This window comes from Chamaea fasciata, unplaced genomic scaffold, assembly GCF_029207755.1.
Source record: "Chamaea fasciata isolate MVZ Bird 193981 ecotype frontalis unplaced genomic scaffold, bChaFas1.0.hap1 SCAF_7, whole genome shotgun sequence".
Taxonomy (NCBI): Eukaryota; Metazoa; Chordata; class Aves; order Passeriformes; family Sylviidae; genus Chamaea; species Chamaea fasciata.
Genome location: NW_027094092.1, coordinates 33,332,271 through 33,358,614, shown reverse-complemented (window position 1 = coordinate 33,358,614; position 26,344 = coordinate 33,332,271). Strand labels below are relative to the sequence as shown.

General features: G+C 34.8%; 1 protein-coding gene across 1 annotated transcript in view; it reads right to left on the bottom strand.

The window, feature by feature from the left end:
• Window positions 1-26,344, bottom strand: part of DPH6 (diphthamine biosynthesis 6) — a 198,354-nt gene that overhangs the window by 55,020 nt on the left and 116,990 nt on the right. Inside the window, exon 13 of the mRNA XM_066188341.1 lies at window positions 9,126-9,368. Coding sequence (XP_066044438.1) covers window positions 9,126-9,368 — 243 coding nt within the window. The remainder of the gene's footprint in view (window positions 1-9,125; window positions 9,369-26,344) is intronic.

Genomic DNA, 26,344 nt, shown 5'->3' with positions numbered 1-26,344 from the left:
TGATGACCAGCACACAGAACCAGAGATATGGATAATCAAGTGCTGAAATTTAGGGGGATCCCTTGGATCATACAATAAAACAGTAAAGAAGTACTTCCACTGGAAGAATGAAGATGTTTTCCTGAGTTAATTTCTCCCCCCCCCCCCCCCTTTTGGTTTTTTGATAGTAGAAGATCATTAATGTATCTGAACAGAGACAAGATTCCCGCACAGTTTCAAAAGAAGAGATGATATTTTGAGCTCTAATTTTGACTGAAGCTTGAGGGAGGCCAGGTATGAATTTCCCTCATTAACTGTGGAGTTTGTCTTCAGTGATAATTTGCATAAGGTGTTGAGTCCCAGTCAGGTTTCTCTCCACAGAGCCACTTGCTTGTCCCCCAGGCCCAGCAGGATGGGAGGGACAACTGGAAGAGCAAACATGAGAGAAGTCTTGGGCTGAGGTAAGGACACTCACAGGTGAAGATAATAAAACTAGCAATGCAAAGACAGTCCTTCACCTCCTCCTACCAGCAGACTGATGCCCAGCCAGCCTCTCGAGAACAGATGCCTTGGAAGACCAAATTCTACAATTTTTATGGCTGAGCATGGTGTCATGTGGTCTGGGATATCCCCTTGACTGCCTCTTGCCACACCCAGTCTGTTCTAGGGGTGGTGACTGGGAAAAAGCCTTGAAAGCCCTGAAAATGTGCAATATTAGTCACAATTCCAAAACACAGCATCATAGAGGTTCTTATGAAGACCCAGGAAGACCCTGTACACTATTCAATAGCAAGTTTCCTTCCTGCAACAGGAATGCTTTTCCAGGTCCTACATAATCACAACCAAGAGGATATTGCCCACAGGGAAGGGCTTTCAGTACATAAGTTTGACTAGTTTCTGAGATCTGAGGTTTCTGATTTTTACAGGGCTCACATTGACAAGAGAAATTAAAATACCCTCCCTGGAAAAGACCAAGATCTAGAGTAGCTATTTAGTATTGACTATTCCAACTACTTGTTGGAAGCAGTAACTTGGAAGAGATGTTTGTGGTCTGAAAGAGACCTGCTACAGTTTCAGGAAGGATGAGTTAATAAGATTTTATGTATGTTGAGGTGGTATTATGGCTCTTCTTTCAGTCTTGATCAACAGGACTACCTCATCCAAAGGAGAACAAAAAAAACTTTGAAGGTGATGAAACCTTCAAAATTCTATCCTTCATTGTGGAATTTAAAGTGTCCTACATATAATTTGGACTACAGTTTAATAGAGAAGTTTCCTGAGTGAAAGTTGGACCTTGATCACTTTTCAACCAAAATGGCATTCATCCCTCTATAATGAGACAGTGACAACAGGTACTTGCTTCAGGGATGAAACTGTTAATGGCTTTCACAGTCATCACACATGAGACCTGTGACCAGAGGTCCTGGCCTAAGAGAACAGTGGATGCATATATGCACTCTTGCTTAGCACAAAAGTGACAGGCTCAAAACAGAATTAATGTTTTCAGCAAAGGAGATGAAGAATCACTCAAAACCAGTCTTATAAGGGAACTGCTGCAGGCGAAGATCAGTCAGCCTGGATGAACTAGGCTGTTTACAACCCTGAATAACTTGACATGCATTTCTTCACTCTGTCTACCTGAAAAACAACATTCAAATGCATGGATATACTACCTGTAAATGGCAAATAAGCTAGTGTAAATCAATTCATGGAAATCACAGAGTTATGCTGACTTAGACCAGTTGAGTATTTGACTGTATCTAAAGATATCTCCACAAACAATCACAGAAGAAATGCTCTCCTTTCCTATTTTCTACTGTTCATATTTTTTGTATATATTCTACAAGTTAAATTCATGCATAATCTTTAGACTATTATGCAATCATATGATTTTTATACACATATATTCCATTTCTAAAAATGGCTTTAGATAAAGTCATGTTCTTTTAGTTGACTGTACTAATTTTTAAACATTATTAAGGCTCTGCTATTGTTACCAATAGAATACCATAATCCTCTTTTAAGAAGAAGTTTAAATGGCAAACCTTTCACCTCCCATTGTTGCCCAGTGTCAAATGGCAAACTATTTCCAAGGACCTCTGGATTTCCACTATCTGCATTTGACCTGTGTTAAGTATTCTCATTACAGTTGCTTCAAATGACTAGAAAAGCTTTGCCTAATCTGAATGCAGGGGAAATGAAATACAGTAGGCACAAGATGAAAGACACACTACCACTGTGCAATTTATTGTACTGTGTGTTCTGAATGTGGGCCATAAAAGAAGCCTGGGTTTATATATCAAACTGTGGAACATTCAAAATAGCATCTAGTAGCAAAATAGATGTAATAAACCTGACGGGACAAAAAAGGGGTAACAGAAACATGCATATTCTTCCTACTTAATTTTTGATAGGCATAGGTACTGGCTGTCAGCAATGGTTTTCAAAAATTTATATTTTTCTTCTGGTGATATTACAAATCATATTAATTAACCTATATGAAATTTTACTGCAATGTAAATGTAGCAGTGTTTTGTCATTTTACCTTTATAATACTTGTTTACTTCTACGACAAATATTTTGAATATTTTGTTCAAGAAACTGGTAAAAGGAGACCAATTAAATTATTATTACCTACAGTATTATCTATAGGACACAGAATTTACAACACTTTTTGGAAATCTAACAATTGCATTAAGTAAAGATAATAACCATTATATATAATAAATTAGACAAAAAAAATGTACCTGAATATTTACTGGCTTAGACTCATCTGTTCAGGATGGTAAAAAAAATACATATCTTCTCAAAGAAATCTGTGAAGTTTTTTTTAGTATTCCATTTTAAGTTTTATAGTCATTTTCCTATAGGTAAAAGAGGATCTCAAACCTTTGTCCAATCCTTTGCAGCAAGAAAAATCTTCAACTTCCACTATTTGAGCATAAGCTACTTCTGTTGTACTTAGGATAAAGTGTTAGAGAATGCATGAATTTTATTTAAATTCATGACAGTCTGTATACTTAAATAGCACAGGAATGTCTGAACAATGCACAGACTGCTGTTACAGATGCATGATGCCATTCTAAATGACTGCCATGAAAACACACTAATTACTCCAGGAAACAACTGCATGTAGCTAGACAGATTCTTGTTCAAGATTTAATTTGTTTATAACTTGGGACCTGTACATTATTTGTAAGGCAAAGTGGAAAGATACAGGAAAGCACCAATGGTATTTACAGGAGTGTCAAAGAAGGCACAATGCAGGGGCTCCCTGGAAGGGGCCCAGTGCCCTACACGACTGCTCTTAGATATCTTTAAAAAATCTTAGTTTGGGTGTACTTACATCTCTTGACATCTAAACAGTTTTTAAATCTGGTCCAAAAGGTTTTAATTTAGATTTTTAAATTTGGCATCAAGTTACCCGAGTGCTGAAATAAGTGTGGAACCCATTCACAATATATATCAGATAAAACACTGTGAATCTTTTTTCCATCACTTCTGCATTACACACTATTAAGACACACATTGTCAACAACCTGACTGGCATTCCTGACAGAATGAAAGTCAACTGCAGCACTCTTTGCTGGATTTGAAACAATCATGGGATCAAAGCCATTCATCCTGAATTCTTACCATAAAAAAAGAAGAAAGCTTCTGTCAGAAGATGGGCTGGTGCACTTTTAAAATTTGCTGTTTGTTTGCTCAGAAAATTATTGGTGGGAGAGTACCAGACAACTAATGTTCAGATGTGAGTGGTGTTATAAAAGTAAAAAGATATTTTTTTTTATGTCACATGAAGTATTTCACCAAGGAGATTTTCCATTACTGAGGATGGAAAATACATTGGCAGCTGCCTATTACAAGAACTCAGAGGGGAACTGACCTATGATATCAGAATTTAAGAAAAAAACACTATGTGTAAAATGACTTGCTTAAAAAGAAAGATAAAATTACCTTTCTGCTATTAATGCATCTTGATATCACATTAAATATTACCTTTCTATGCAACTCTGTCTCCTAATCTTAAAAAAAATATATTGTTTTCATGGTTTCAAAATCTCCCTTCACCAATGTTTTGGGTTCACTTGCAAACACAACCAATTCTAAACTTTCTGTTGGTAACAAAACATTGTGTACTAAACACACTAAAGTATTTCCCTATAATTTTTTGTTTTTAACAAAAAAATCAGAGATAACATTTCAGAGAGTTCTGGAAAATCTGCCTCCAAGATTTTTATGTATTTCATCCAACCAAAATAACTGAAACTAATTTTTAGCACTCAGACATTTTTATAAACAAATTTATTTCAAAAGCAGCAAATGGCCTCAAAATTTTTCTGCAAGGAAGTTAATGTGCTCTTATGTCACAGAAATAATTAATTCACAGTACTTTTCCATTGAATATACAATTGAATACTGACAGTCTAAATGAGTACTTATTACACAGTCTATCAGAAATTATACATTTTATTAACCTTGCTATACAAAGTGTTTCTGGGGATTAGCAAGATGTAAAAAGAGGAAAACCCAGCAGTTAAGCAAGCTGGAATGCCTGAAATCTTGAGACAGCACAGCACATTTCTTCTTTGTATTGGTGAGGATAACGAAAGAAAGCAAAAACAAGCATTCAGAGGTAGAAAAACAGTGTAATCATGACCTTGCCCACCTCAGCTAGCCCAGGGGAATCTGTTGTATAGGTACAATCCACCACTTGAAACAGTCTTACAAAATACTACAGGAATGTCTCTGAATGGATAGTCCATGAGTAGGGGAAGGAGAAATTAGGGCGTAGACTCAGCTCCCAACTAAATATATTGGGAGTACTGTCTAAATGGTACAACTCAAGCCCTACTGAATAAAGTGCATTCACATAATAAATTAATAAAATTTTGCAGGCACAGTCACTGTTATATCATTATACAATAATTATTTGGAATATTTCCATCTATCAATAATGCCATCTGTCCCACCCAATACAAATGGACTACAACCCATCTGGCTTATTTTTTTCTATTGATTACTCTGCTGAATGAGTTAGCAAAACCGCTTATAAAATCATCATATTACATGACACTGTCATTAAAAGATGTGAAGTAAAGAAAAACACAAGATGAGACTTAATTGGAAAACTGTCAGTTCTTCTTCCAGAAAGTTTTAGCAATGCTATAAGCTTATTTCTTTTTTTTTTTCTTTTTCTTTTTTTTGCTACTTAAAAAAGGCACCAAGAAGACACAAAGCCCAAAAACCCCCTAAATGCGAACTGCTGGATTAGACCTAAATTTTTCTAGCACACAATTGCTGGAGAAGGTCCCTCAATTTATCTCCTCAAGAATATTGAAATGTCCCTAAGTATGCCTGGCAATCACAAAGAAACTGTGGAAGGAGTGTAACTTAAAAATAGGGTAGAAGAAAGCTGATGATGGCTGGCACTCATATTTGTTAATTCCAAGAAGTCTTCCTAGGTTTTGGGTTTGATTATTTGTTTGCATAATTGTCTTTATGCTATTTTTGCAGCCTCTTTTTTTTTTTTTTCTTTGATTTTAACCACTGTTTCCTTAACTATATCTGAATTTCTCCAGCAATAAAAATGCAGTTTTATGCACCTACAGAATTAAATGCTACCTTCAGCTCCTTCACTCTACATCTTGATTTTTACAATACCTTTTTAGTTTTAACAAAGGAAATCTCTCTTATGCACACTCAAAATGTCAATCCAAAGGTCCTTACCCCAGGGATTTAGGTGATGTTCTGTTCTTTTGAGTGAACCCTTGGTGGGGCTACTTTCTTATCCTTCCCTCCCCACTATCATTTTCCTTTCTCCTACAACCTTACATGCCTGCACCAGATTTCTGTTTCCTCTGTCACCCTGAATGGCTCTTCCAATGATGCTGCGACTCAAAGGGATATATGAAGGAAAAAGATAGAAGAACAGGGGCTGAATTCCAGCTCTAAGTAAACAACCCTCGATGACTGTGGGTAACTGGAGCTCAGGGAGGCTCAGGGGGTTGTACTGTAGGGTTGAGGCTGCAGGAATGATGCTTGGAGCACAGATACTGAGCTGCCATAAGGAGTGAGGGAAATTGGGATGATAGGAGTAGAAAGGAGTTGTGTAAGAAGGAAGGAATGATGCTTGAATAAGGATGGGACCAGAGGCTGGGTGACTGAAACAATTTAGAAGGTGCTAGGGGGCCCAGCCTGCTTACTGCTACTGTTTGCTCCCTCTCTTACAGTACCCTCCCATCCTCACTAGAACCACTTCTCTGTTAATAATACATGAAATATTTCCTCTGGAAAAAATAGATTATTCTGAAATACACTTTTTTATAATTTATGTAAATTAAAAAATATTTAGATTTATTTAATTATAATTGATTTTTCTCTTTGTAACTCAAGAAGTTGCTAAAAGACAATTATCACTAGCAATATTGCAGGAAGTCTTCTAAAGTCCAGCTAACTGTGTCTGACCCTGTGGCCTTATCTCAAATGAAGCTTTGAGCAATTGCATGTCCACATCCAGCTCTTAGAAGTTAATCTATATAAACATATCCAGAAAACAATTCTCATACTTCTCCTTATATTATTTGCTGTCAGGTCCAGTTTATTGGTGTCCTAAACAAATTATATAATCCTTTTTCTGCTGTACTTACTACTGCCATCAAACACGTAGAAAGATTCAAGGGAAGTTGTTGAACAATACTATTTATGTAGAAGATAATTATCAGGTATCACCACATGACAGAATGCTAAATTTCTCATGCTCTAAAGAAAAACACCTTTGGCAGTTCTGATGCATATGATTTAGTCACCATTTTAAATACAATTATCTTAATATACCATTGTTTTGCTACTAAATACAGAACATTCAATGAACAGAAATACAGAGTCTAAATCCCACCTTTAAAACATAATTAAGTCTATGTTTTACCATGTATAGCTTACAAAAAATGACTTCTGAGCTGGACTGTTTTATTTGCACAAACAAACTCCTTTTTCATGGGTGACAGAAGGAGAACAATTTCAACAGAAAAACCATTTGTTCTTATTAAGTAATCTGTAGGTTGTTACTGGTTCAGGCCTTTGGCCACTGCTTAACACAAAGTTAAAGAATAAAAAAATACTTTTGGTCTGGCTGATTTAGTATATTTGGCGAAGACAGATCATTATGTCATGTCATGGTATTCAACTGAACTCTCTGTGGTAGCACTGGGATACCAAAACCTGAACAGAACCACACAGGTAAGGAATATGCCTTCAGAGTAAGGCTACCATACTCTGTCTTCCGCAGAGAAAGGCAGTATCTTAGAGGATCTGGAAGGCTGCTCCAAAGTAAAAACTGCATTATTTATTTTCACGGATACTATTGAATAACTGAGGCAGAAGTACAACTGAAGAACGATTTACCATTTTTCAACAAAAATCTCTATTTTTATTAACAGGATAACTGTATTTTCAGGGCAGGGTAATTCCCCTCTCTAGTTCCTTGTAATAGAAATATGTGTAAGTATCTTTCTCTGCTTTACTTTGTACATAAACCCCTACTAATCAAAAAATATGCATATCCTGAGGAAAAAATTTAATTCCTCTGTCTGAACCTCCTACTGACAAAATTATAGAAACAAGAACATGCAGCTGTTAATAACATCTGACTCCCATTTATATTTAATTTCCAAAGCATTTTTAGACGGTGTTGTGTCACACGTTATCTATTTTTTTTTTCTTTCTGATACTGTCATTACTGAAATATGATCTGATAAACACAGCATAAGACTGATGAACATCCTACAGAATTGCCTGATTGCAGGATGTTTTTCTTAAAGATTCCTAAAAACTGCCAGGCAGCTATGCCTTCTCAGGAGTACATGTAGGCGACAATCCATTTTTTTTATCTATGGTTTGAACAACCAAAAAGTGACATGGAACAGATATTAGTGATAGCTCAAAGTAAGCAACTTCATCAGTGTTTTTCAGGTAGCTAAAAAAAAAAATTAAAAAGCAAGTATTGCCTAGTCATCTTAGTATGCAGAAGAAATAAAAGACTTGAATAAGAGTAGCTGGTATGCATAGTAACTATGGAAGACGTAAAAGACTGTATATGGATAAAGTATAAGTTTCAAAGAACTGGCAAACACCACCAATCTGTTTTCCAATATTATATATTGAAAATCAGAAAGCAGAGAGGGTTTGTGGTCATGGTATGTTACTAATTGGTCACAGAACAAAAATGGGTATTAAATTAAAAAAAACAAATTGAATTCAGTTTCAATACTGGATCTGAATCTGGTCTTGGAGGAATAATAAATGCTATTTAGGAGTGTTTTCTGTTAGTTAAACAAGTGGAGATGCATAAGCATGTAAGTGAAGTCTATCTCTTTACTCAGAATGACACTCGCCTAGTGCAGAGAACATAATTATTAGGCTATATTATTAAACTATATTAAATTATAGAGCAATTATGCATTTGGTTTTTATACATTTGGGGAGAAGTTATGTTTTATTTATGATTTTTATTTGTAAGATTTGTGGCCACTGCCTTTTAATGCTGTCTGGGTGTTCCATGGCTATTTTAAGGAAAGGGGCACATGCAAATCAGGAATTATTATGGCATCATTATAAATCACTGTGCAAATTATTATGCTGTTAATCAAGGGTTAACCACTAGATAAGCATGTCCAGATGTGGTCTTAGAAGTTCAGCTGAATATAAAGCAATAATGAGCAGTAAATTGCTAAACTCAGTTATCATAATAATATTGTCTGTAAGCAAGTGGGAAGAAAATCCTAAACAGAACCACTGACAAGAAGCTGAAGTAGAACACCCATTTCTCATCATGCAAAAAATACATGGACAGAAGTAATTCAAACGAGGAATTGTTCACATTTTTTTTAGAAAAATTGACTGTTCTTTAAGAGTTTTTAAACACAATGCTTTGGGGAATTACGATAAAGTTAGCGGTGAATATAACTTTCTTTTAAGCAGTTTTCTTTCTCAGTTGTGCACAACCACTAATGAGCGAGAACATAACTGTTCAAACAAACTTCTACTTGAACCCCTCTGAAATGTACTGCAAAACTTCCAATATTACTGCAAGACTTAGAGAGGAAAAAAAGACAACCCAGAAAGAAGAAAATGGATACGGCAGCTACCTGTTTGCATTCTCTTAACTTCTTCTGCCATATGGAGCGGGCGATAGGAATGCTCTTGCTATCAGTCACGTAGCAGCTGGCTGTGATGACGTGGTGGAGTGCAGTCTTCTGGCTCATGGCTTGAAGGACTCTCCCAACATGATGGAGGGAAATGCTAGCCTCTGCGCATATGCCACCACTCACAAGCTGCATCGTGCAAGGTACCAGAGCGATCTGTCCAGCACAGTAGAGAACATCACCAACCTAGCAGAGAATCAGATCAAGTACATGTAAGACTTTGTGAGCTTACAGAAGACAAGGGAAGCACCTTTCTCTCTTCCAGCTAGCTTCTTTTAATAGTACTGCTGTTCTTTGGCATCATTTGTTACAAATAGACCAAACATACCAGTCTAAAGATAATGCATGGATGCATGTGTCAGCACAAAACAATAATCTGATGTGGACTGTTACAGTTGCTGGATCCCACTGATGCCCTTTAACATGGTTAAATATGCTCTTGTTTTCTTTTCTTTTGAATGATGATGCACATTACCTTTGGTTCAATTATTTTTTTAATCATCTATGTCTTAAGCTTTGTTTTATACAAAACCACATAAGAAAGTACATATCTGTAACATCTTTAGTAAAATAATTTAAAAATACTGTAAAAATATATTAGCAGAACACCTAAATGACTGTGTATGAACAAAAAGTGATTATATTCCACCAGAAGGTAAAAGCAAATCGCAATTTGAATAAAAAATGCTGAAGAATGCTACTAGAACAAAGAGATGGGTCACCTTTTGAAAATGGACTTTAATAAGTGGCCAGATTTACTACTGCAATGCAGTTACTTTTGGCTTATTTTCCAAAATCTTCCTGGCAACACTCTGAAGACCTACTTTTTTTTAACAGCAGCCAGCAAAGGAAACATTTATTCTTATTATTCAGACATCTCTAAGATTTTTTTTTATAAAATCTCGATGTAAATATCAAAACTTTTCATCATCTTATGCTCCACTTCTTCAGAACGTCTGTGCATTTCCTAATCAGTGAAACAGTAAATTTTATTCACTATCAAAAGAAAACTAAGTATAGAAGTGGGAAGTAAGGTGGGCGTAAGCAGCTTTGAAGTCAGCACAGGAAGAATTTTACTAGGAGTAAGGACAGAGAAAATGGACTGTGCAAGGAGTCTTTCGGAAAAATTTTGCAGAACTTACTGTATAAACTGTAAAAATTCCTCAGAATTAAGAATAATTAAAAAAGAAATCTGTGTCCTAGAAGACATGGCAATCAAACCATGTGACAGACCCATATGCAACTCCAAATCTGTCCTCATAACTGTCTGTGTCTCACAAAAGACTCACACATGTAACTATTGGAAGAGTATCTTTACAATTTGGCATACAAGTTCTATGATTAGCAGCTGAAGAGGGGGAGGAGGCAGAGGAAACAATATACCAACCGACACATATCAACCATTTAAATGGTTTAAAATACCTGAAATATTGTTTGATAATGTTATATATAATCCTGAATTTGGGAAAAATATATGAAAGCAATATTTTGGTTTATAGGAACAAATGGTTTTTCTTTTTTTTTACAGCGCTATTTTAAAATATGTGCCACTGAACAAGGGAGTCCAGCCAGCTACCAAGTGGCATACTGACAAGATGAGAAACAAATTCAGAAAGATATGATTCAGAGGGGCACAGGTTTGTTTTTAAAGCAAACCATTCATTTTCACCTCTGCAAAGTGAAATCCATGCATTCATCAAAAACTCCAATGCAGGTAGTTTACACTTCTACAGAAAAAAAAAAAAATCACACTGACGGTATTTCTTCCTTTTTTTCCCCTGTTGAGCTGCTGGTTTTCCATGCATCACCCATGTTAATTATTAGGTAGACAGAAGAGCTGTTCAACCAGTTCACTTCCCCTATTCTTGAACAGATTGTTTGAGACATAATATGAATACTAATTAACGATAAAATATCTGTCAGTGTTTTTGAAATACAGACCAAGATAGCACTTTCTTAAAGTATCCTGGACAGTTCTGATACAATTAGCCCCACTGGTCATAAGCAAGGTCATAAAAAAATCTCAGAAGGATTTGAGCAAAATTGGCACCACTTTTGGCTAAGATTCAGTGGGAAATTTGCAGAGTTTTTTAAAAAAAACAATTGAAAAAAATCCCTCTGTTCCTAACATACTTGTTTGTATCTTAAGATGCAATTAATAGAAAAACAATGTTGCCAACAAGCCACCATGTTATGGAAGGGTGGATACAAGGGGAAAAGAGGAGAAAAGGATAAAAAAATGGCCACAGATTTGCACCAACTGTACTTCAGGGGGACATAATTAAGAATAAGGGAAGGAGGAGGGGCGTCGCTCTTCTCTTTCCCAGTGACTCAGTCACAAAAAGCAAGCATAAATAATCAGCAAGGACAGAGCAGCAAGCCAGTACAAACCCTGTTTTAGCAGATTTCAAGATGTAGTCTCTGGAATGTTTGAAGCATTATACAGAAAATTGTTAGCAGAGTAAAAGGCATTTAAATCAGGGAAGTCATCATACTATCTTGTTCACAGTACTGAAATCTTACAAGAGGAGCTGTCACAATGTATGGTGTCAGTACTTGTGTTGTGAAAGTGTTCTGCAAAACCCTGCTAGAACCTTGCATCAGTTTATCTTTTAGGAGCATTTACGAGGATAACAGAAGATCTTTCAGGGTATAGATTCACAGTGTATCCAGCCTGGCGGACTTGCATTATACAGGAAACTCAGCAAAGAAACAAAACAACAATATAAAGGATCTATATTAATCCTTAAAGGATCCAGATGTACACAGTAGATGTCTTATTAGTGATTCGATTTTCACCGCAGACCATACACATATTTCCAGCGCTAAAATTTAAATAGACTTGATCCAAAGACAACCCCAAAAACTCAAGCTTCATACTGCTGAGATGCTCACTTGTACAAATTTATTTCCCATATTTTTTCACAGCAATAAGCAGGTTATAAATGGGGCCTCATGTGATTCCATACTTCTTCCTTTTTTATTTTTATTTGTATCATTGCAAGTAAAATGAAAGGTGAGTCCTTATAAATTAACCAATTAGTTTAGCAGCTGTTCTGCTCAGTCAGCACAACTATAAGTAATCAGAAAAGGTCAGTAGACAATCAGAACTTCAGAGGATGCAATGCATACTCTCACAGATACAAAGCTAAGAGATTATTTGAGAATTACTACTTTTCACAGTGTAGCTGTTTTGCAGGGATAAGTACAATTTATTAGGAAAACAGAAGGAAAGTATCTACAGTGTCATGGAAAGGAACAGTCAGAAGAACTGATGTGGTGCCACTTAGAACTATACTATCCCATGAAATAGTTTTTAACAGTATTCTAAGTTACCAAAAGGACACATCTTCTACAGATGCATATGTATCAGGAAAAGAAACAATGAGAAAACCAGACCTAATTGACTGAGGTCCAACTTAAGCTTCTAATTAAAAAGCAAAAAAGTTGCAATTATTGTTGCCTAGAAAAGAAAAAGATGTAATAGGATACCTATGAATTGGTTTGTTTTTTGGGTTGGTTTTTTTTTTTTTTTTTTTTTTTTAAATTAAAGGCCAAGAGCAACTATAGAAAGTTTATGAAACTGTTCCTGCTGGCATCATTAAAGCTTGCTAGTGATTAACTGACGACATAAAACTTGCTGGAAACTTCTAACCGAGGGATCTCGAACATTCACCCACAGATACTGTAGCAAATGCTAATTGTTGAACGACAAATGCATGTTTCTTGGAAGGAAGGAGTCAATATGCAATCAGCCAAATCTTTGTTATGAATGCAGTTTGGTGTCTGAGTGACTGCAGGTCAGGGTGCACAAAAGGTTCAGTGACCCCCTGACCTAACAGTGACACAACCCACCATTAGGTTCAGTCAATGTAAATAAGCAGAACTGACAACACACTAATAGGCTGCCTCTGGTCAGCCACGGGTACCTCTGACCTTAATGAAGACCTAAATCAATTAATACTCCAGGCAATAAAGACCTCTGGCTGATTAAGTTAGATAGAAATAATCTTTCCTAACGGGATTAAAGCTGCAAGGTGGTGAACTTTTAATTCAATATATGATAATCCTTTCTTCCTAGGGCCCTCTTCTTTTAGATCACGATGGCAAAATTGCTTTTTGCAATGTGACATCTTTAATTCAACTGACCAGTATGAATAAACTTTTTAAAGGCATCATTTAGACAACAGTAATTGAAAAGCTTGAAGTTCACACTATGAAAACAAATTGTATCTGACTAACATGATTCAAATATACCCAACCTTCAACATAATTCATGGGGTTTTTTTGAACTGTTACAAATTTATAGTCTGAGAATTCCAGGAATGAGTTCATAACATATAGCTGAGCTTGATATAGGCTTTCTTCTGAGTAAAAATGTGCAGTTATCAGTAGCTAAAGGATGAAGGATATATTCCTAAATATTATTATTACTATTATTATTATTGATAATAATAATAATAATAATAATAATAATAATAATAATAATAATAATAATAATTTATTATCTTTGAACAGAATTTTTTAAATTTGTAAGACTCCACATATAGCTTAGTTGGATGTTTGCACATCATACTCAAAACTTCAGAACCTCCCTCTGGATAATTTTTTTTTCGTAGTTCGGTCAAAAAACCCAATAACAATTAATCAATAGCATATTATGGCTATTTTATTGAACTAGCAGTAATATTCCCACAGTTTTAAAAGTTTTATAATTCAGTTTTCAGATGCTGTGAGTCCATTTTGTTCTCATTTTGGGCTGGATGTTTCAGTATGTATCTGATCACTTAAGCTACAAGACAGCAAAATACTCACCATTTTGTATTGTTCTTCACCATTAAAATTTATTTTATCAATGTGTGTTTTAAATTTTTCTCTTTGACTTTAAATATTTGGGGGTTGAAAATTCATAGAACATTCTTTTTTTAACAAGAAGTGAAAATGTACTGCAATTTCCTGAATGCTAACCTAGGTTGTGTTTTTCTCTGCAGTTTAGGAAAAATAAGATACATCATCCCACATTCATATCTGACACTGAACACAGTGTCATAATGCTATCAACACACCTAAAACTTTTGTGCATTTCCTAATTTGAATTATACAAAGAGAAGTATCATGTCACACAGTATACAAACACTGAGCAGCACAGAACCTGGCAGTTCTTTGAACTCAACAGTGCATCTGAAAAAGCCCCAATACTGTTATGAATACTAAACCAACATAATGAGTATTTCCTAATCATACTCTATACTTCCCAATAGTAAACACTTCTGCAATCCTCTAAAAATCAAATACCTCAAAATGAGCCTTTTGAGGTTTATAGCAGTCAATCTCATCCAACACATTCCTGGAGGTCTGTAGCACCTTGAACTTTAACAAAATGCTAAATATATAGACTTGAGAGGGACACTTAGGCCAAAAACTGAAGAGGATGTAAGATCAAAATTTTAGCTTGAAACTAATTCTTTAAAAACCATTTTATCACAGAAAATTGTAATAGTTATGTACATTTTTTTTTTGGCAAAGTGCTGGTTATTTTTAAATCTTGATCAATGTCAAATCAATTTTACTCTACCACTGACAGAAATAAAACCTCCACACATCTGATTTACAGAAGACAAAGATTCAAAACCTGAAATTTTCACAAAGAAAGCCCACCTCAAAGACTGTCATTCGTATTCCAAGGGAGTATTAGACATAAATCAAAAATAAATGCAGCTTTTAAAGTCAGAACCTGTAGTTATAAACATCTAAAAAGATTCCAGTAAAGTGGGTGAAAAAGGCTTGCTATCTAATATATCCATGTGGGCATGACAGACAGACAGTGTGAAATCTTCTCCAGGATTTTTGTTTTAGTCAACTTGGAATCTCCAATAGAGAGAGAGAGGAAATGAACAAAATTGAGGTAAAAATAATCTTTACTTAATTAGCATATTTTGGCCCGTGTGCTGTACTAGTGCCCAGGGTACATACTGTTCCTTCCTTCATGGAAAATTACAGTAGACAGCCCTAAGACTTAATTGCCACAGAGAATATATTGTTCTCCACATTCTGAAGGGTGCTTTTTCCTAAATATAAAAAGAGCAGTATCCCTATTTTAAAATGAGCAAGCTAACAAGACTATTAATCTTTGATGCATTTCTTCCTTGGGACAGTGGAATTCTACTCTTCATGACTATTAATCTGCCACCTTTTACAAAGCCTACCATTCCTCTCAAGCTTTTGAAAAAATCACAAGTTCTCACACAACCACATTAGCAAATCTGCCAACTGTGAAAAATTGCAGAACACTTAGCTTTATGAACATACCTTATCTAAAAGATGGAGTAAAACCTCCAAACTGATTAACACTTCCTCATTTACTATTCATGTCACTTCAAATAAAGATGCCAAACAAAACAAATTTTTAAAAAACGTACTCAGATGAGTCTATTCCTAACAATTGGGGTTGGGATTGGGAATGAGACACTTAAATTGCTATTTACTAGAAAAAACTAAAGGCCTTGTGTGGGTCCAGACAAACAAGGTAGAAAAGACTAGTATCCAACAGTGCAAACTGAGAGAAATGACTCAACGTGGACATGAACTCTTGAGCAATGGATACCACATTTTTATAAAATGCATATTATGTCCACAGGTGATTGTGTTTTTTAGCAAATTATATATGCAGAAATAAGGGAGAATAATGTTTATAGTTCATGTGGATTCTTAAAATATCTGATAAGGCATATCTGGAAATTATTTTTAAACTCTCCTAATTATAAATGCCGCTAACTAGCTGACAGTATGTAAGGAGAGAGTAATGAAAATGCCAATGTAACTGAAGTGGGGTGCCGTAGGGATTGGTATTAGGCTTGATTTTGTTTAACATCTTCATTAAGTCAGTGAAAGAAGGGATTAACAGCATGATAATGAAACCCACAGAGGATACTAAATTGGAATGTGCACCAGTAGAAATAATAAAAATGGACACAGATAGGTTTGAAATAAAGGCAGCAAATATGAAAATGAGACAGCTTATGAAAAATGAAAACTCATGCCAGAACATATGGCAAAAATATTTTGAAATACAGATATTCAGAACAAGGGAGAAAACTTGACTGAAGAACTGTCTGAACAGCTTATATTAAAACATAACTTCTCTTTACTAGAAGCACATTCAGTATAGGACAAAAGAAGATGCAGTCTCTATTCCCACGACACTGGTCTAATCAAAGAGTAAAATTTGTTAAAATTTCCCAAACTGGTATCATAATCTTTCCAAAAGTATTATATGATTTCAAAAGGAAGTCTGTAAAAGGTGATACCAAAGCTTCAGATGATTCTTCAGAACGAACTCTTTTCCAAGAGTTTTTAGATTTCTTCATTAACACTGTTTTTTAGTTTGCAGCTCAGCATAGCAGCATTCAAATTATGATAAGCATCTTAATCTGCCAAGGTAAAGATGTAAAAATTAACCCTGCCCTGTTTTGACCCTCCTCTGTTGAGTGGAAAATATCTACAACTTGCATTAGGGTACCTAAGCATTTATTTGGGGTTCCCACACAGTTCATTTGTGGTTTTACTCTTTAATCTTAAATTTATTTTCATAACAAAATCTTTATAAAATATCACCAGAGAAAGATACAGCTGGCATTTTCACAAGACAATCCTCCCTCCTTGATTTTTACATTTTTCTCCACTCTTCTCTACAGTTTCTTAGTTTGTAGGGAACTGGATAGCACATAAGGGAGAGAGGTTATAGGGTAACTGTATCCATACACACACTATCTAAAGGAAGACAAAGACAAAACATTAAGTGATGTGATTTCCTTAGCTACCTATATATGTTTATATTCAAGACTTTTTCTCCCGCTTTTATCCTTAAACATACAATCTACTTAGAAAGGAATTTCATGATCTCCTTCCCACATTAACTGAAGCTTCTACTGACAATTTCTACTTCCAGTAAGCTAAATCATCAGTTCAACTATCACTGCAGTGATAAAGCAGTCCAAGAAAGCACAGTAGAAATTTCTAGATTTAAGTTTCTATTAACAGTGAGGGTGCTACTGCCTAAGGATGCACCACTGCTGTGGAATTCAGCGTCCAAGGAGAATCAAGACTGCAGTCATAAAATCCTATAAAGAGTGAGTTGTTTTTTCCCTTTCCTACCTGTCTGCAATCCTTATTCATGCCAACTGTCAAATAGTTTAATGTGATTATAAACAGAAGAGGGACAGATAAGCAGAGAAAATACTCTATACTGAAAAGTGAAAGCTGTTCATCACACGACACTAATTCACAGTGTATGAAACACATTAACACCGTGACATTCTATTCTTACAGAAAAGATTTTGTTCCCAGCCTTCACTTGGCTTGATATTCCTACTTGAAATAGGCTGTTCATGATTGTCACTGGCTACTTTAGGAAGGTCTGTGATAACTGGGAGATGAGAAAGAAGCAGTTGCATAAAATCAAGAACTAGATAATTGAAAACAAGTTAACTGCAACTACAGTAAGCTAAAAGTAATAGTTCCCATTCTAGCCATAGAGTGTGGTTTTGGATTTATTTTTTTTTTTACCCATCTCTATGTATACCTACCCTCACATGGGTTTTACTTACATCTATACCTAAGCAATAACTAACACCAAAACAGTATGATGAAGATTATTTAGTGCAGAAGTCCAATTTATAATATATATTACCACCATTTCCCAATGGAAATGAAAGGAGACTTGTTTGTGCAGCTGGTTGTACCTGTACAATAGATACAACAATAATGCATATAAAATATAATCTACATGACATACAGTATTTATCACAATCCTCTGCTTATTTATTCATATTTCAGTGATAATACTTCCTTAAATAGCAAATATCTTTCTTGAGGGATACAACTCACAATACAAATTTGCAAGTCAAGTTCTGATTATACCATAACTTTCAACAAAGATCTACACATATACTTAATACTGTTGGCCAAACTAATGTCATATTATCTTTTCTGAATCATCAATTAAACCAAACTTGACAAATAAATGAGTTTAGGTGTTAGGGACTCCATGGTATCAACTGCAAAATCCTGCTAAATCCAGCAGTACAGCAAGAGTCCATAGCTAAAATTCTGTGTTCTGGGCAGTAAGACATGACCTGCTTTATAAATTTAAAAATTTGTACTTCCACAGTCAAGATGTATTCACATTCTCATGTAGTCTGAATTACAATATTTATGAAGTGCAATTCAAGAAACAAAATGCATGAGAAAAGTAATGCCTTTGTTACATGCATGCTATTAACTATTCTAAAATCTGAAGACTCCTATCAAATTAAAATAAAATCAATGGAAATTAGTGAAACACAACAACAACAACCTCAGAAATACACTAAACACGTTCATCCACACACATTTTCACAACTTTTATTTGTTGTATGCCTAAATACTGACCTTTTTTTAAAATTGCAGTGTGGACAACATCCTTATATAAAGTAACTTTAATCCTCACCATGCAGTGAGGCAGAGTTTACTATGGAGCCTTCACTGGGCAGGTATGCATTTAGGTCGGCAACACTTCAAGAAAAGAAGCTACCCACGGATAAAGTGGTAACTTGAATTTAAAAATTAAATTTCTGTAACAAATTTTATTTTAATTGTTTCATAATTAGACTATAACTGTATTATAATTATATTCATCTGGGTATGGAGTTACTATCTTGCATTATACATTTTCTAATTTTGGGGGGGATAGTTATTGGTTTTGTGTACGTTAAACTTTTTCCTTTTATTCAATTTTCATAGAATTTTCAAAGAGGTTTAAAAGGATAAAAGTTGAGAACCAGAAATTGCACCATATTGACAGTATATCAGTAAGTAAAAAATCACTAATAAGACACGTTTCTCATGTTGTGCCCTTCAAGCTGCAACCATGTTTCTATTCATCTTATATCACTAAGTGATGTCAAGAACCAGTGCCTACAAATTTACTTAGCCCTTTAAAAAATGTGCTTAGCCCTTTTATTTGCATAATTAATAAAAGTAGTTGTTTTGCTAGCAAAAACTAATTGCAGAGTCAAGCCCTCTGATATAGAAAAATGGGTCAACAGCCAAGTGTTGAAACTAAAAGGGGCTAAATAAGAGGAAGGGAGGGGCAGACTGAAGGAAAGAATAATCCAGCAATTAGGTTAATCAGCTGCAATATTGCTGAGAACCAGGTTCAAATCCCTTCTTTAGGATTTTCCTTTTGCCTGATAATGACAGTGCTGTTGTGACAATGGACACTCCAGGAAATACATCTCTTAATATCTTCTCCTGGAACAGTTCTAATTTCTTTAAATAAATTCATGATCTTGAATAATATAGGATGACATGATCCTGGTCTATGAGGAAAAGTACTACTTATGATGTGCAAAAGCTTTATAATGAACAGTAAATCAAAAATGGTACATGACTGATTAGGATTTCTATCTTGATAGTCTAACTTTATCCAAAAAGGAAATTACAAGCATTCCAAACCGCTATGAATTGGTCATTGTTACCTTATAGTTTTTGAAATGATAAATATTTAACACTATGAAAGACACTTAAGATAAGTCTTACACTACAGAACATTCAGTCAGATAATTCTGTATGAACAGTGTTTTTGTGACTTCAAAAGACACAAGATGATAAAATAGAAACCATGTTGGGGAGAGAGATTTTTACCCCATTTTTGAAAATAAAATAAAAATGCTTACACAAGCCTAATGTGAACATGAGATGGGATCAAGAAGTTCTCTTGGATCCATAATGGTTAAAAATTAAGCACGGAAATGATGAATTAGAAACAATATCGATGACATTATTATCAGAAAAGCTTTCAACTTTTAATGTGAATTTTGAGTTCCTCCTCACAAACAGAGGCTGTATCAAAGTCTACAGATTAAGTCTACTACAGTTTAAATACCTAATACTGCTTTTTGAGCTAAGAGAAATTATAGGTGTGTTACTGAAAACATAATCTTGTATGACAATGAATATGTCTAATGTTTCTGCTTGTTCAGCCCAACAGAATGAGGTTCTAATTGTCAGCTAAACAGTGCACAGTATTCAGAAAGTATGCAAAAATGCCGAAGTTTTCAGTGATGGAAACAGTCTCATATAAGTTTTACATTCTATTTATATGACATAAAGATTGAAGTTGGCTGACTTGAATGTTCATCTACCAGTTTTAAGTTACATTTTAGGATTTTGTGAAAAGACAGGGTTTTGTTGTTAAAAAAGTTTGGCCTAAGTTCAATCTGCACAAATTATTTGTTACAAAGTCCAGTGAGGTATAGTTAACACACAGCATCTTTCAGTGTGTGATTCCAGAGTTCACGTTTGGCATTGCAACTGCCCACAGTATTTGACTCCAAACCTCAGAGTTTCCGACATTCAGATCTCAATGAGTTAACTTACATAGCTCTCCAGCAAAAAACAATTCCATGTTTTTGCAGAAAAACTATCACATGCTGATGACAGTGAATAACTAAATGTTCAAACCAAAGAGAAATGAACTGTTTCTGTGATGTATGTTTTGAACTTCTAATAGCTAGTCTGATTCTTCAGAAAAATAGCTGTGCTACAATCAGGAAGGGCACTAATGAGGAATGGAGAAGGGTATAAAAGAATAATGCCCGTAATTTGAAGAAAGGTGGAGAAATAGTGTTATTCCAACTGCTATTTTTATGTCTTGATTTTAATGCTAACTAAATGTCATGGATGTTTATGGAAAAAAATGTTTTTCACTGTATATCCTGGCCTTATAAGATGATGTAATCCTTTGATTTTATGCAAACTTCAGTAAAAGCAGAAATGGCACCTTGCAGGACTAGGCTCTGTATGCAGAACAAGATAATTGTGAAATTCAAATTAAATATGCCATTTAGAACATCATTAGAGAACAATAAACTAGCTCAACACCTTCCCAACACAGGAAATTCAGAGTTAACCAGTGTACCCAATTTAATTTCTTTTTTTAAAGGAGGAATAAATCTGCTATAGGGAGCTGCTTTGATAGACCTTTGAAGGTCTTCAAAACTCTTGCTAATATGTTATTCTCTCAAAAATATTCCCACAATTCTGCTGTCTCCCATAATTCCTTGCCTCGAGATTCATCTGTCAACTTTGATGCATCTTTTAAAGTACCCCTCCAAGCCTAAAAACCATGACTACAGACCACAGAAGAGAACTCTTTGCTTTGAAACTATCTGATCAATCAGAAGATCATTTACCTGCAAGCATTATTTGGTGAAGCTAAAGCGGCACATCAACCAGCAGCATCTGAAGGCTGAGGCAGCAAAACGTCAACAACAAATTGTCATTGGCATTCCATTTATGAGCCTTCAAACAGCATCAGATCTTTTCCATGGGAAACCAGATCAGGTCAGACTGGAGCTGAATATTTCTTAACAAGCTAACCATCAAAAGAACTTACGTTTTGAATAAAAAGGCTATCATTTGTTGATTTGAATATCAAAGGGATCCACTGCAAACTCCCAGTCTAGAAAAACCTCCCTAAGCTACACCAGACAGGTGTTTAATAATCTATTATTAAGGCACTATTTTAGGTTACTCAGAATCATAAAAAATAGCTGTAACTGTGAAGCTGCAAATGGGACTGCACAAAGAAATGAATGCTATTAACATACTATTAACAATTCAAAAGAATGAGTTGACATACCAATCAAACTTGTTAATTGACTGTCAATGGCCTGTCCCTGAATATACAACATGACTGCATTATATATTTCAAATGCTGACAGGAAGACAGTTTCATTTGCATTAACTTCATAAACTGATCAACAACCAAACTGCCACATACATTTATAATGGGAAGCTGAATCATTTCAATATTCATGCAGCTCTGTAATTGTAAATTAGGTGCTGGCAAACAATACAATACTGTACATACTCTAAAATATCCTAAATTTCTTTGACCTACTTTCTTTTTTATTTTAAAAGAGCAGTGGAAAAAAGTTGTCTCTTACGGGGACGATTATTACATTAATTTATGGTTCATGCCTTAGGCAAAATTTGTTTGCAACCTAGTTTGCAACCATTATTTTTAACTCTAGATGGATAACTGGTCCACGATATATGAGGCACACAAGGTGATGTAAAATTTTTCTTGCTTTAGTTCTGTGAAGTGTAAATATCATTAAAATATAAATCTGTAAAAAACCAAAGTGAATGAAAATATGTACTATTTCCTTGGTGTGACACAAAGCAGACAGCAGTGAAACCACTGAAACTTTCTAATTAGACATTGAAACATGTAATTTAAAGTGGAAAGTACTGTTCTTGCACATCCTTCCCTATGCCCCAGAATTTACTGTCCTCAGAGGTCCTGTCTGTATAAAGTATGTTTCCTAAAAGTATCTCATAATTGCACCCATTCAGTTTCATTGGGATTGACAGTGATAGTAGCTGAAATGGCTGTGATAGTGCTGCAATTTTAGCCAAATGGTTAGTCAGACATACTCTGAACAAAGTCACAAATCATAGGAGTTGAGAGCAAAAGTGCTGGTGGTGCCTCCATACTTCTGCACATATTTATCGAGCAGCAATTACCAAGGGCTGATAATAGGAGGAAAATGACACAAAGAATTCCCAATAAAAGGCATAGGTGAACATCCTTAATTTTTCTGGTTAATATCTGATCCTGCAACACTTCATAGTTTGCACTTCAGCTTGCTGAAAAATGCAGTTCTAGCTAAACTAACAGAGAAGCCTTCAAATGCTGTCTTTAATGACTGTGTGCATGAATATCAATTTGTATGCCTTAACCATATAATGAAGATATGAAAGAAGAAATTTGGTTTTATTTGTTCTTGAAGTGCTATTGGCATATTTGTCACTGTTTATTTAGAAATAGTAATATCTCAGCCACTTCAAGAATCGGAGAAATAAAGGTAAACAGATATATCGTAAATGAGGATTAAGTCAAGTGGGTCTGAAAGTGTTCCACTGAAAGCTAAGTAGTAATTGATCAAAAATTCCATAACTGTCAGGACAGTCACGTTCCCTCTATTTCTGTATGACCTGGAGATAGTATAAGTTTTAAACATATCAACTGTAAATGCACGTTGTCTTCTTTTCCCCTCTTTTATTACTGCTACTTTCACCCTGTCAATCCAACAGTCACTTCCCTGGCTTTAAAGTTATTGCAAGAAAGAGCCAAGCACTACACACCAGCATAACCATACAGATATGATATAAACGTCCAATAAATCTGCAGTCATGGCAATCTTCTCCTGCCTTTCCTTTCATATAAACAATATCAGAGGACAATTTCTCTGCTACCTAGGTGAACTGCTATATTTTAGATTTTATTGTTTGTAAGACTGAGAAGCAAAAATATTCACATCTATTGTTCTAGCAACTACAATTGAAGAGTGGAAAGACTAACAAATGGAAATATAAAATCTTTAGAGAAACTGAATATAGGAGCCACTGGGGTGATGGCAGTCCCAAATCATCCTAACTGGTAATCATGAAAGATTACTTATACTACAAACTAGATATTAGCTTTGATATTTTCCCTGAAGTATAAGCTGAGTAACTGTCATACTGAATAACATCATATGATGGGTAGTGCTAAGTTCTTACACTGACAAAACAAGGATCATTAAAGCTTCAACATTCTTTCAGATAATCAATGTAATATAAGCAGTATGTGATTAAAAACACTTAAGACATGAAAAGTGTCAAGGTAAAGAACAGCTCATTACTCAAAGGATGTAGCATCTATAAACCCAGCCACATTTGAAGGAGCTGGTCATTTATTACTGCTGCTAATAGTAGTACACAACTACAGTGGATTCAGTAATTCATGCTCCAAGATTTATAAACTTTGATCATAAAATATATACATATACACAGCTAAAAGACATGCACATATAAATATGACTGTAACAGAAATGGTGTGATGTATGTTCATGTTTTAAAAAGACACTTGATTAATTCCAAGAAGCTACAGTTTGTCTGCAGTGCTTCAGAATTTACATTTGAAACAGTGACATTCTAATTTACTCAAATAAACATTTTCAGTGAAATGTTCACTATATTAGCTGAAATCTTTGAGACCCTAAATACCCGGTGGCCAGCATAGCTTTTGTAGGTGGGATAAAAACTCCTGTTCTTGGGAAGAATAGAACTTTTTATTAGGCAGATGAAGTCACATGGGAATTGTGGGAAATGGTGCTTTCTTGAAGATTAGCATGAGACTAAAAAACTAATTTGGACACAAAATTTGATTATTACAGAACTCACGATTATTATCTTTTAATTGGATGGCAGGCTTCTCAAACATAGCTGTAGAAAGCTCACTAAACATTATGGACATTTTATAGAACAAAAAGGCTTAAGTCAAATGAACACTAAACTGCACTAGACCATTTGTTTTGTATGAGGATGGTAGTTATAAGAAAGGTGTAACCAGTGTTTTTGCTGAATGCATTACTGTCAGTTGCTGTGTGATTAATGGCAAGATCAGGACTTAATAAGTATTATACTGTACTGCAGAGGTAGAGAGGTTTGAGCAAATAATCTCATTCCAAGTTCGTAACAAAACAACAAGCATCTTAACACAAACCTGTCTACATTTGCTGTTTTTATGGAAAAATCGAAACAAACAAGTAAAAAATTATAGTAAGAAATAAAGAATTTATTTTAGAAAATTTCAGTGGATTAGATGCCTAATAAAGATATTACAGCTTATATTACAGTTCTCTTTCCACTCCCACAGAAGAAACACTAAATCACTATTACAGCTCTTAAAAATTGAGTAAATAAAAATTTATATTAAATGGCTCCCCCAGTTTGATTGAAAAGAAGAAAATATTAAAGGCATAAGGTGTTCCAGCTTCCTGAGCAGTTGTGCAATATCAGTCCTCATTTTGGGTGTGAAAGCACAACAATATTAGCATTGGCTTATACTTTCTTCTCTTTCTTCACATACAGGTGCCAAGGACAGAGCAGGAGGAATAAAGAATTCCATAAAGCTATAATATGCCTGGTATTAAAAATGTAGTTTTAATATTCTCAGTCTAATTACTGAGAAAGTATAAGCAGCATAAGCAGGAAACTAATTTATTGACGATTTCAACTTCAGTTTTAGTATTACCACATAAGGAGACATGTAAACACTCACATATACATAATATTAACATACCAGAAATAAAAACTTAAGCACTGATCAGGAAATACCAGAAATTCAGGATACATATGGAAACTTCAGGTAGATTGGGTGAAAAGTGAAATATAAATGCATTTGCATTATAATTGTACATTTATATTTAGGAAGATAAACCTAAACTTAGTAGCAGGACATTTAGAGTTAGGACAGACATGTAAAATAATCAAATTAACAGACTACTGCAAAGATTTATTTGTTAACTTTAATGTTAGAAAATCTTATTTCCTTTTTCCTAAAAAATCCTGATATGTTCTTGATACTGCTCTCCAACTGCTATACTTAATCTTCTTAATATATAAGGGATTTTTTCTGAGATGCATTTAAAAAAGCAAATCTGAAGTTTCTACCTGCAGCTACTTCTGATTCACATTACCTGTATCTGCAACACTTTTCTTCTGAAGACTCTGCAACTCACTGTATAGGTAAAGTGATTTTTAAATTTTTTTCTGAAACTTACTCGGCAATTATGAGAAGTAAGTAAACAACATATTTCAGCCCAGGGATTATTTATTCTTAATTTATTGGGCATTTTAATGGGTAAAGTTGGGAGAAAAGATGTTTTGCAACCACTGAAAACTTGTCATCATCCTATCTTCACCTAATTTCACATTTTATTTATTGGATTCAAATTTATTGCTACCTTTTCAGGACTTAGGAAAAAAATAACCTTGCAGACTTGTTACAAAGAAATCTGAAACTTCACACAATCTGAGCCACAGGCAGAGTTGACTTAGATTCTTAAGGCAATTCCTCAAATAAGAATAAGATCTGACAGGTTCTTTCACATGAGGGAAAGGCCCGGAAAGAAAATGGCAAATGTTTAGTAAGCTACCCATTTAAGGAATACTCAAATCCTTTCCATCCCACCAACAGCAGATTGCTGTGACTGTCTCTAGAGGACCAAGTCCCAAATAAACATATCTTATAAATCTCCCTTTTTAACTTTATATGCTCTTTGTCCAAG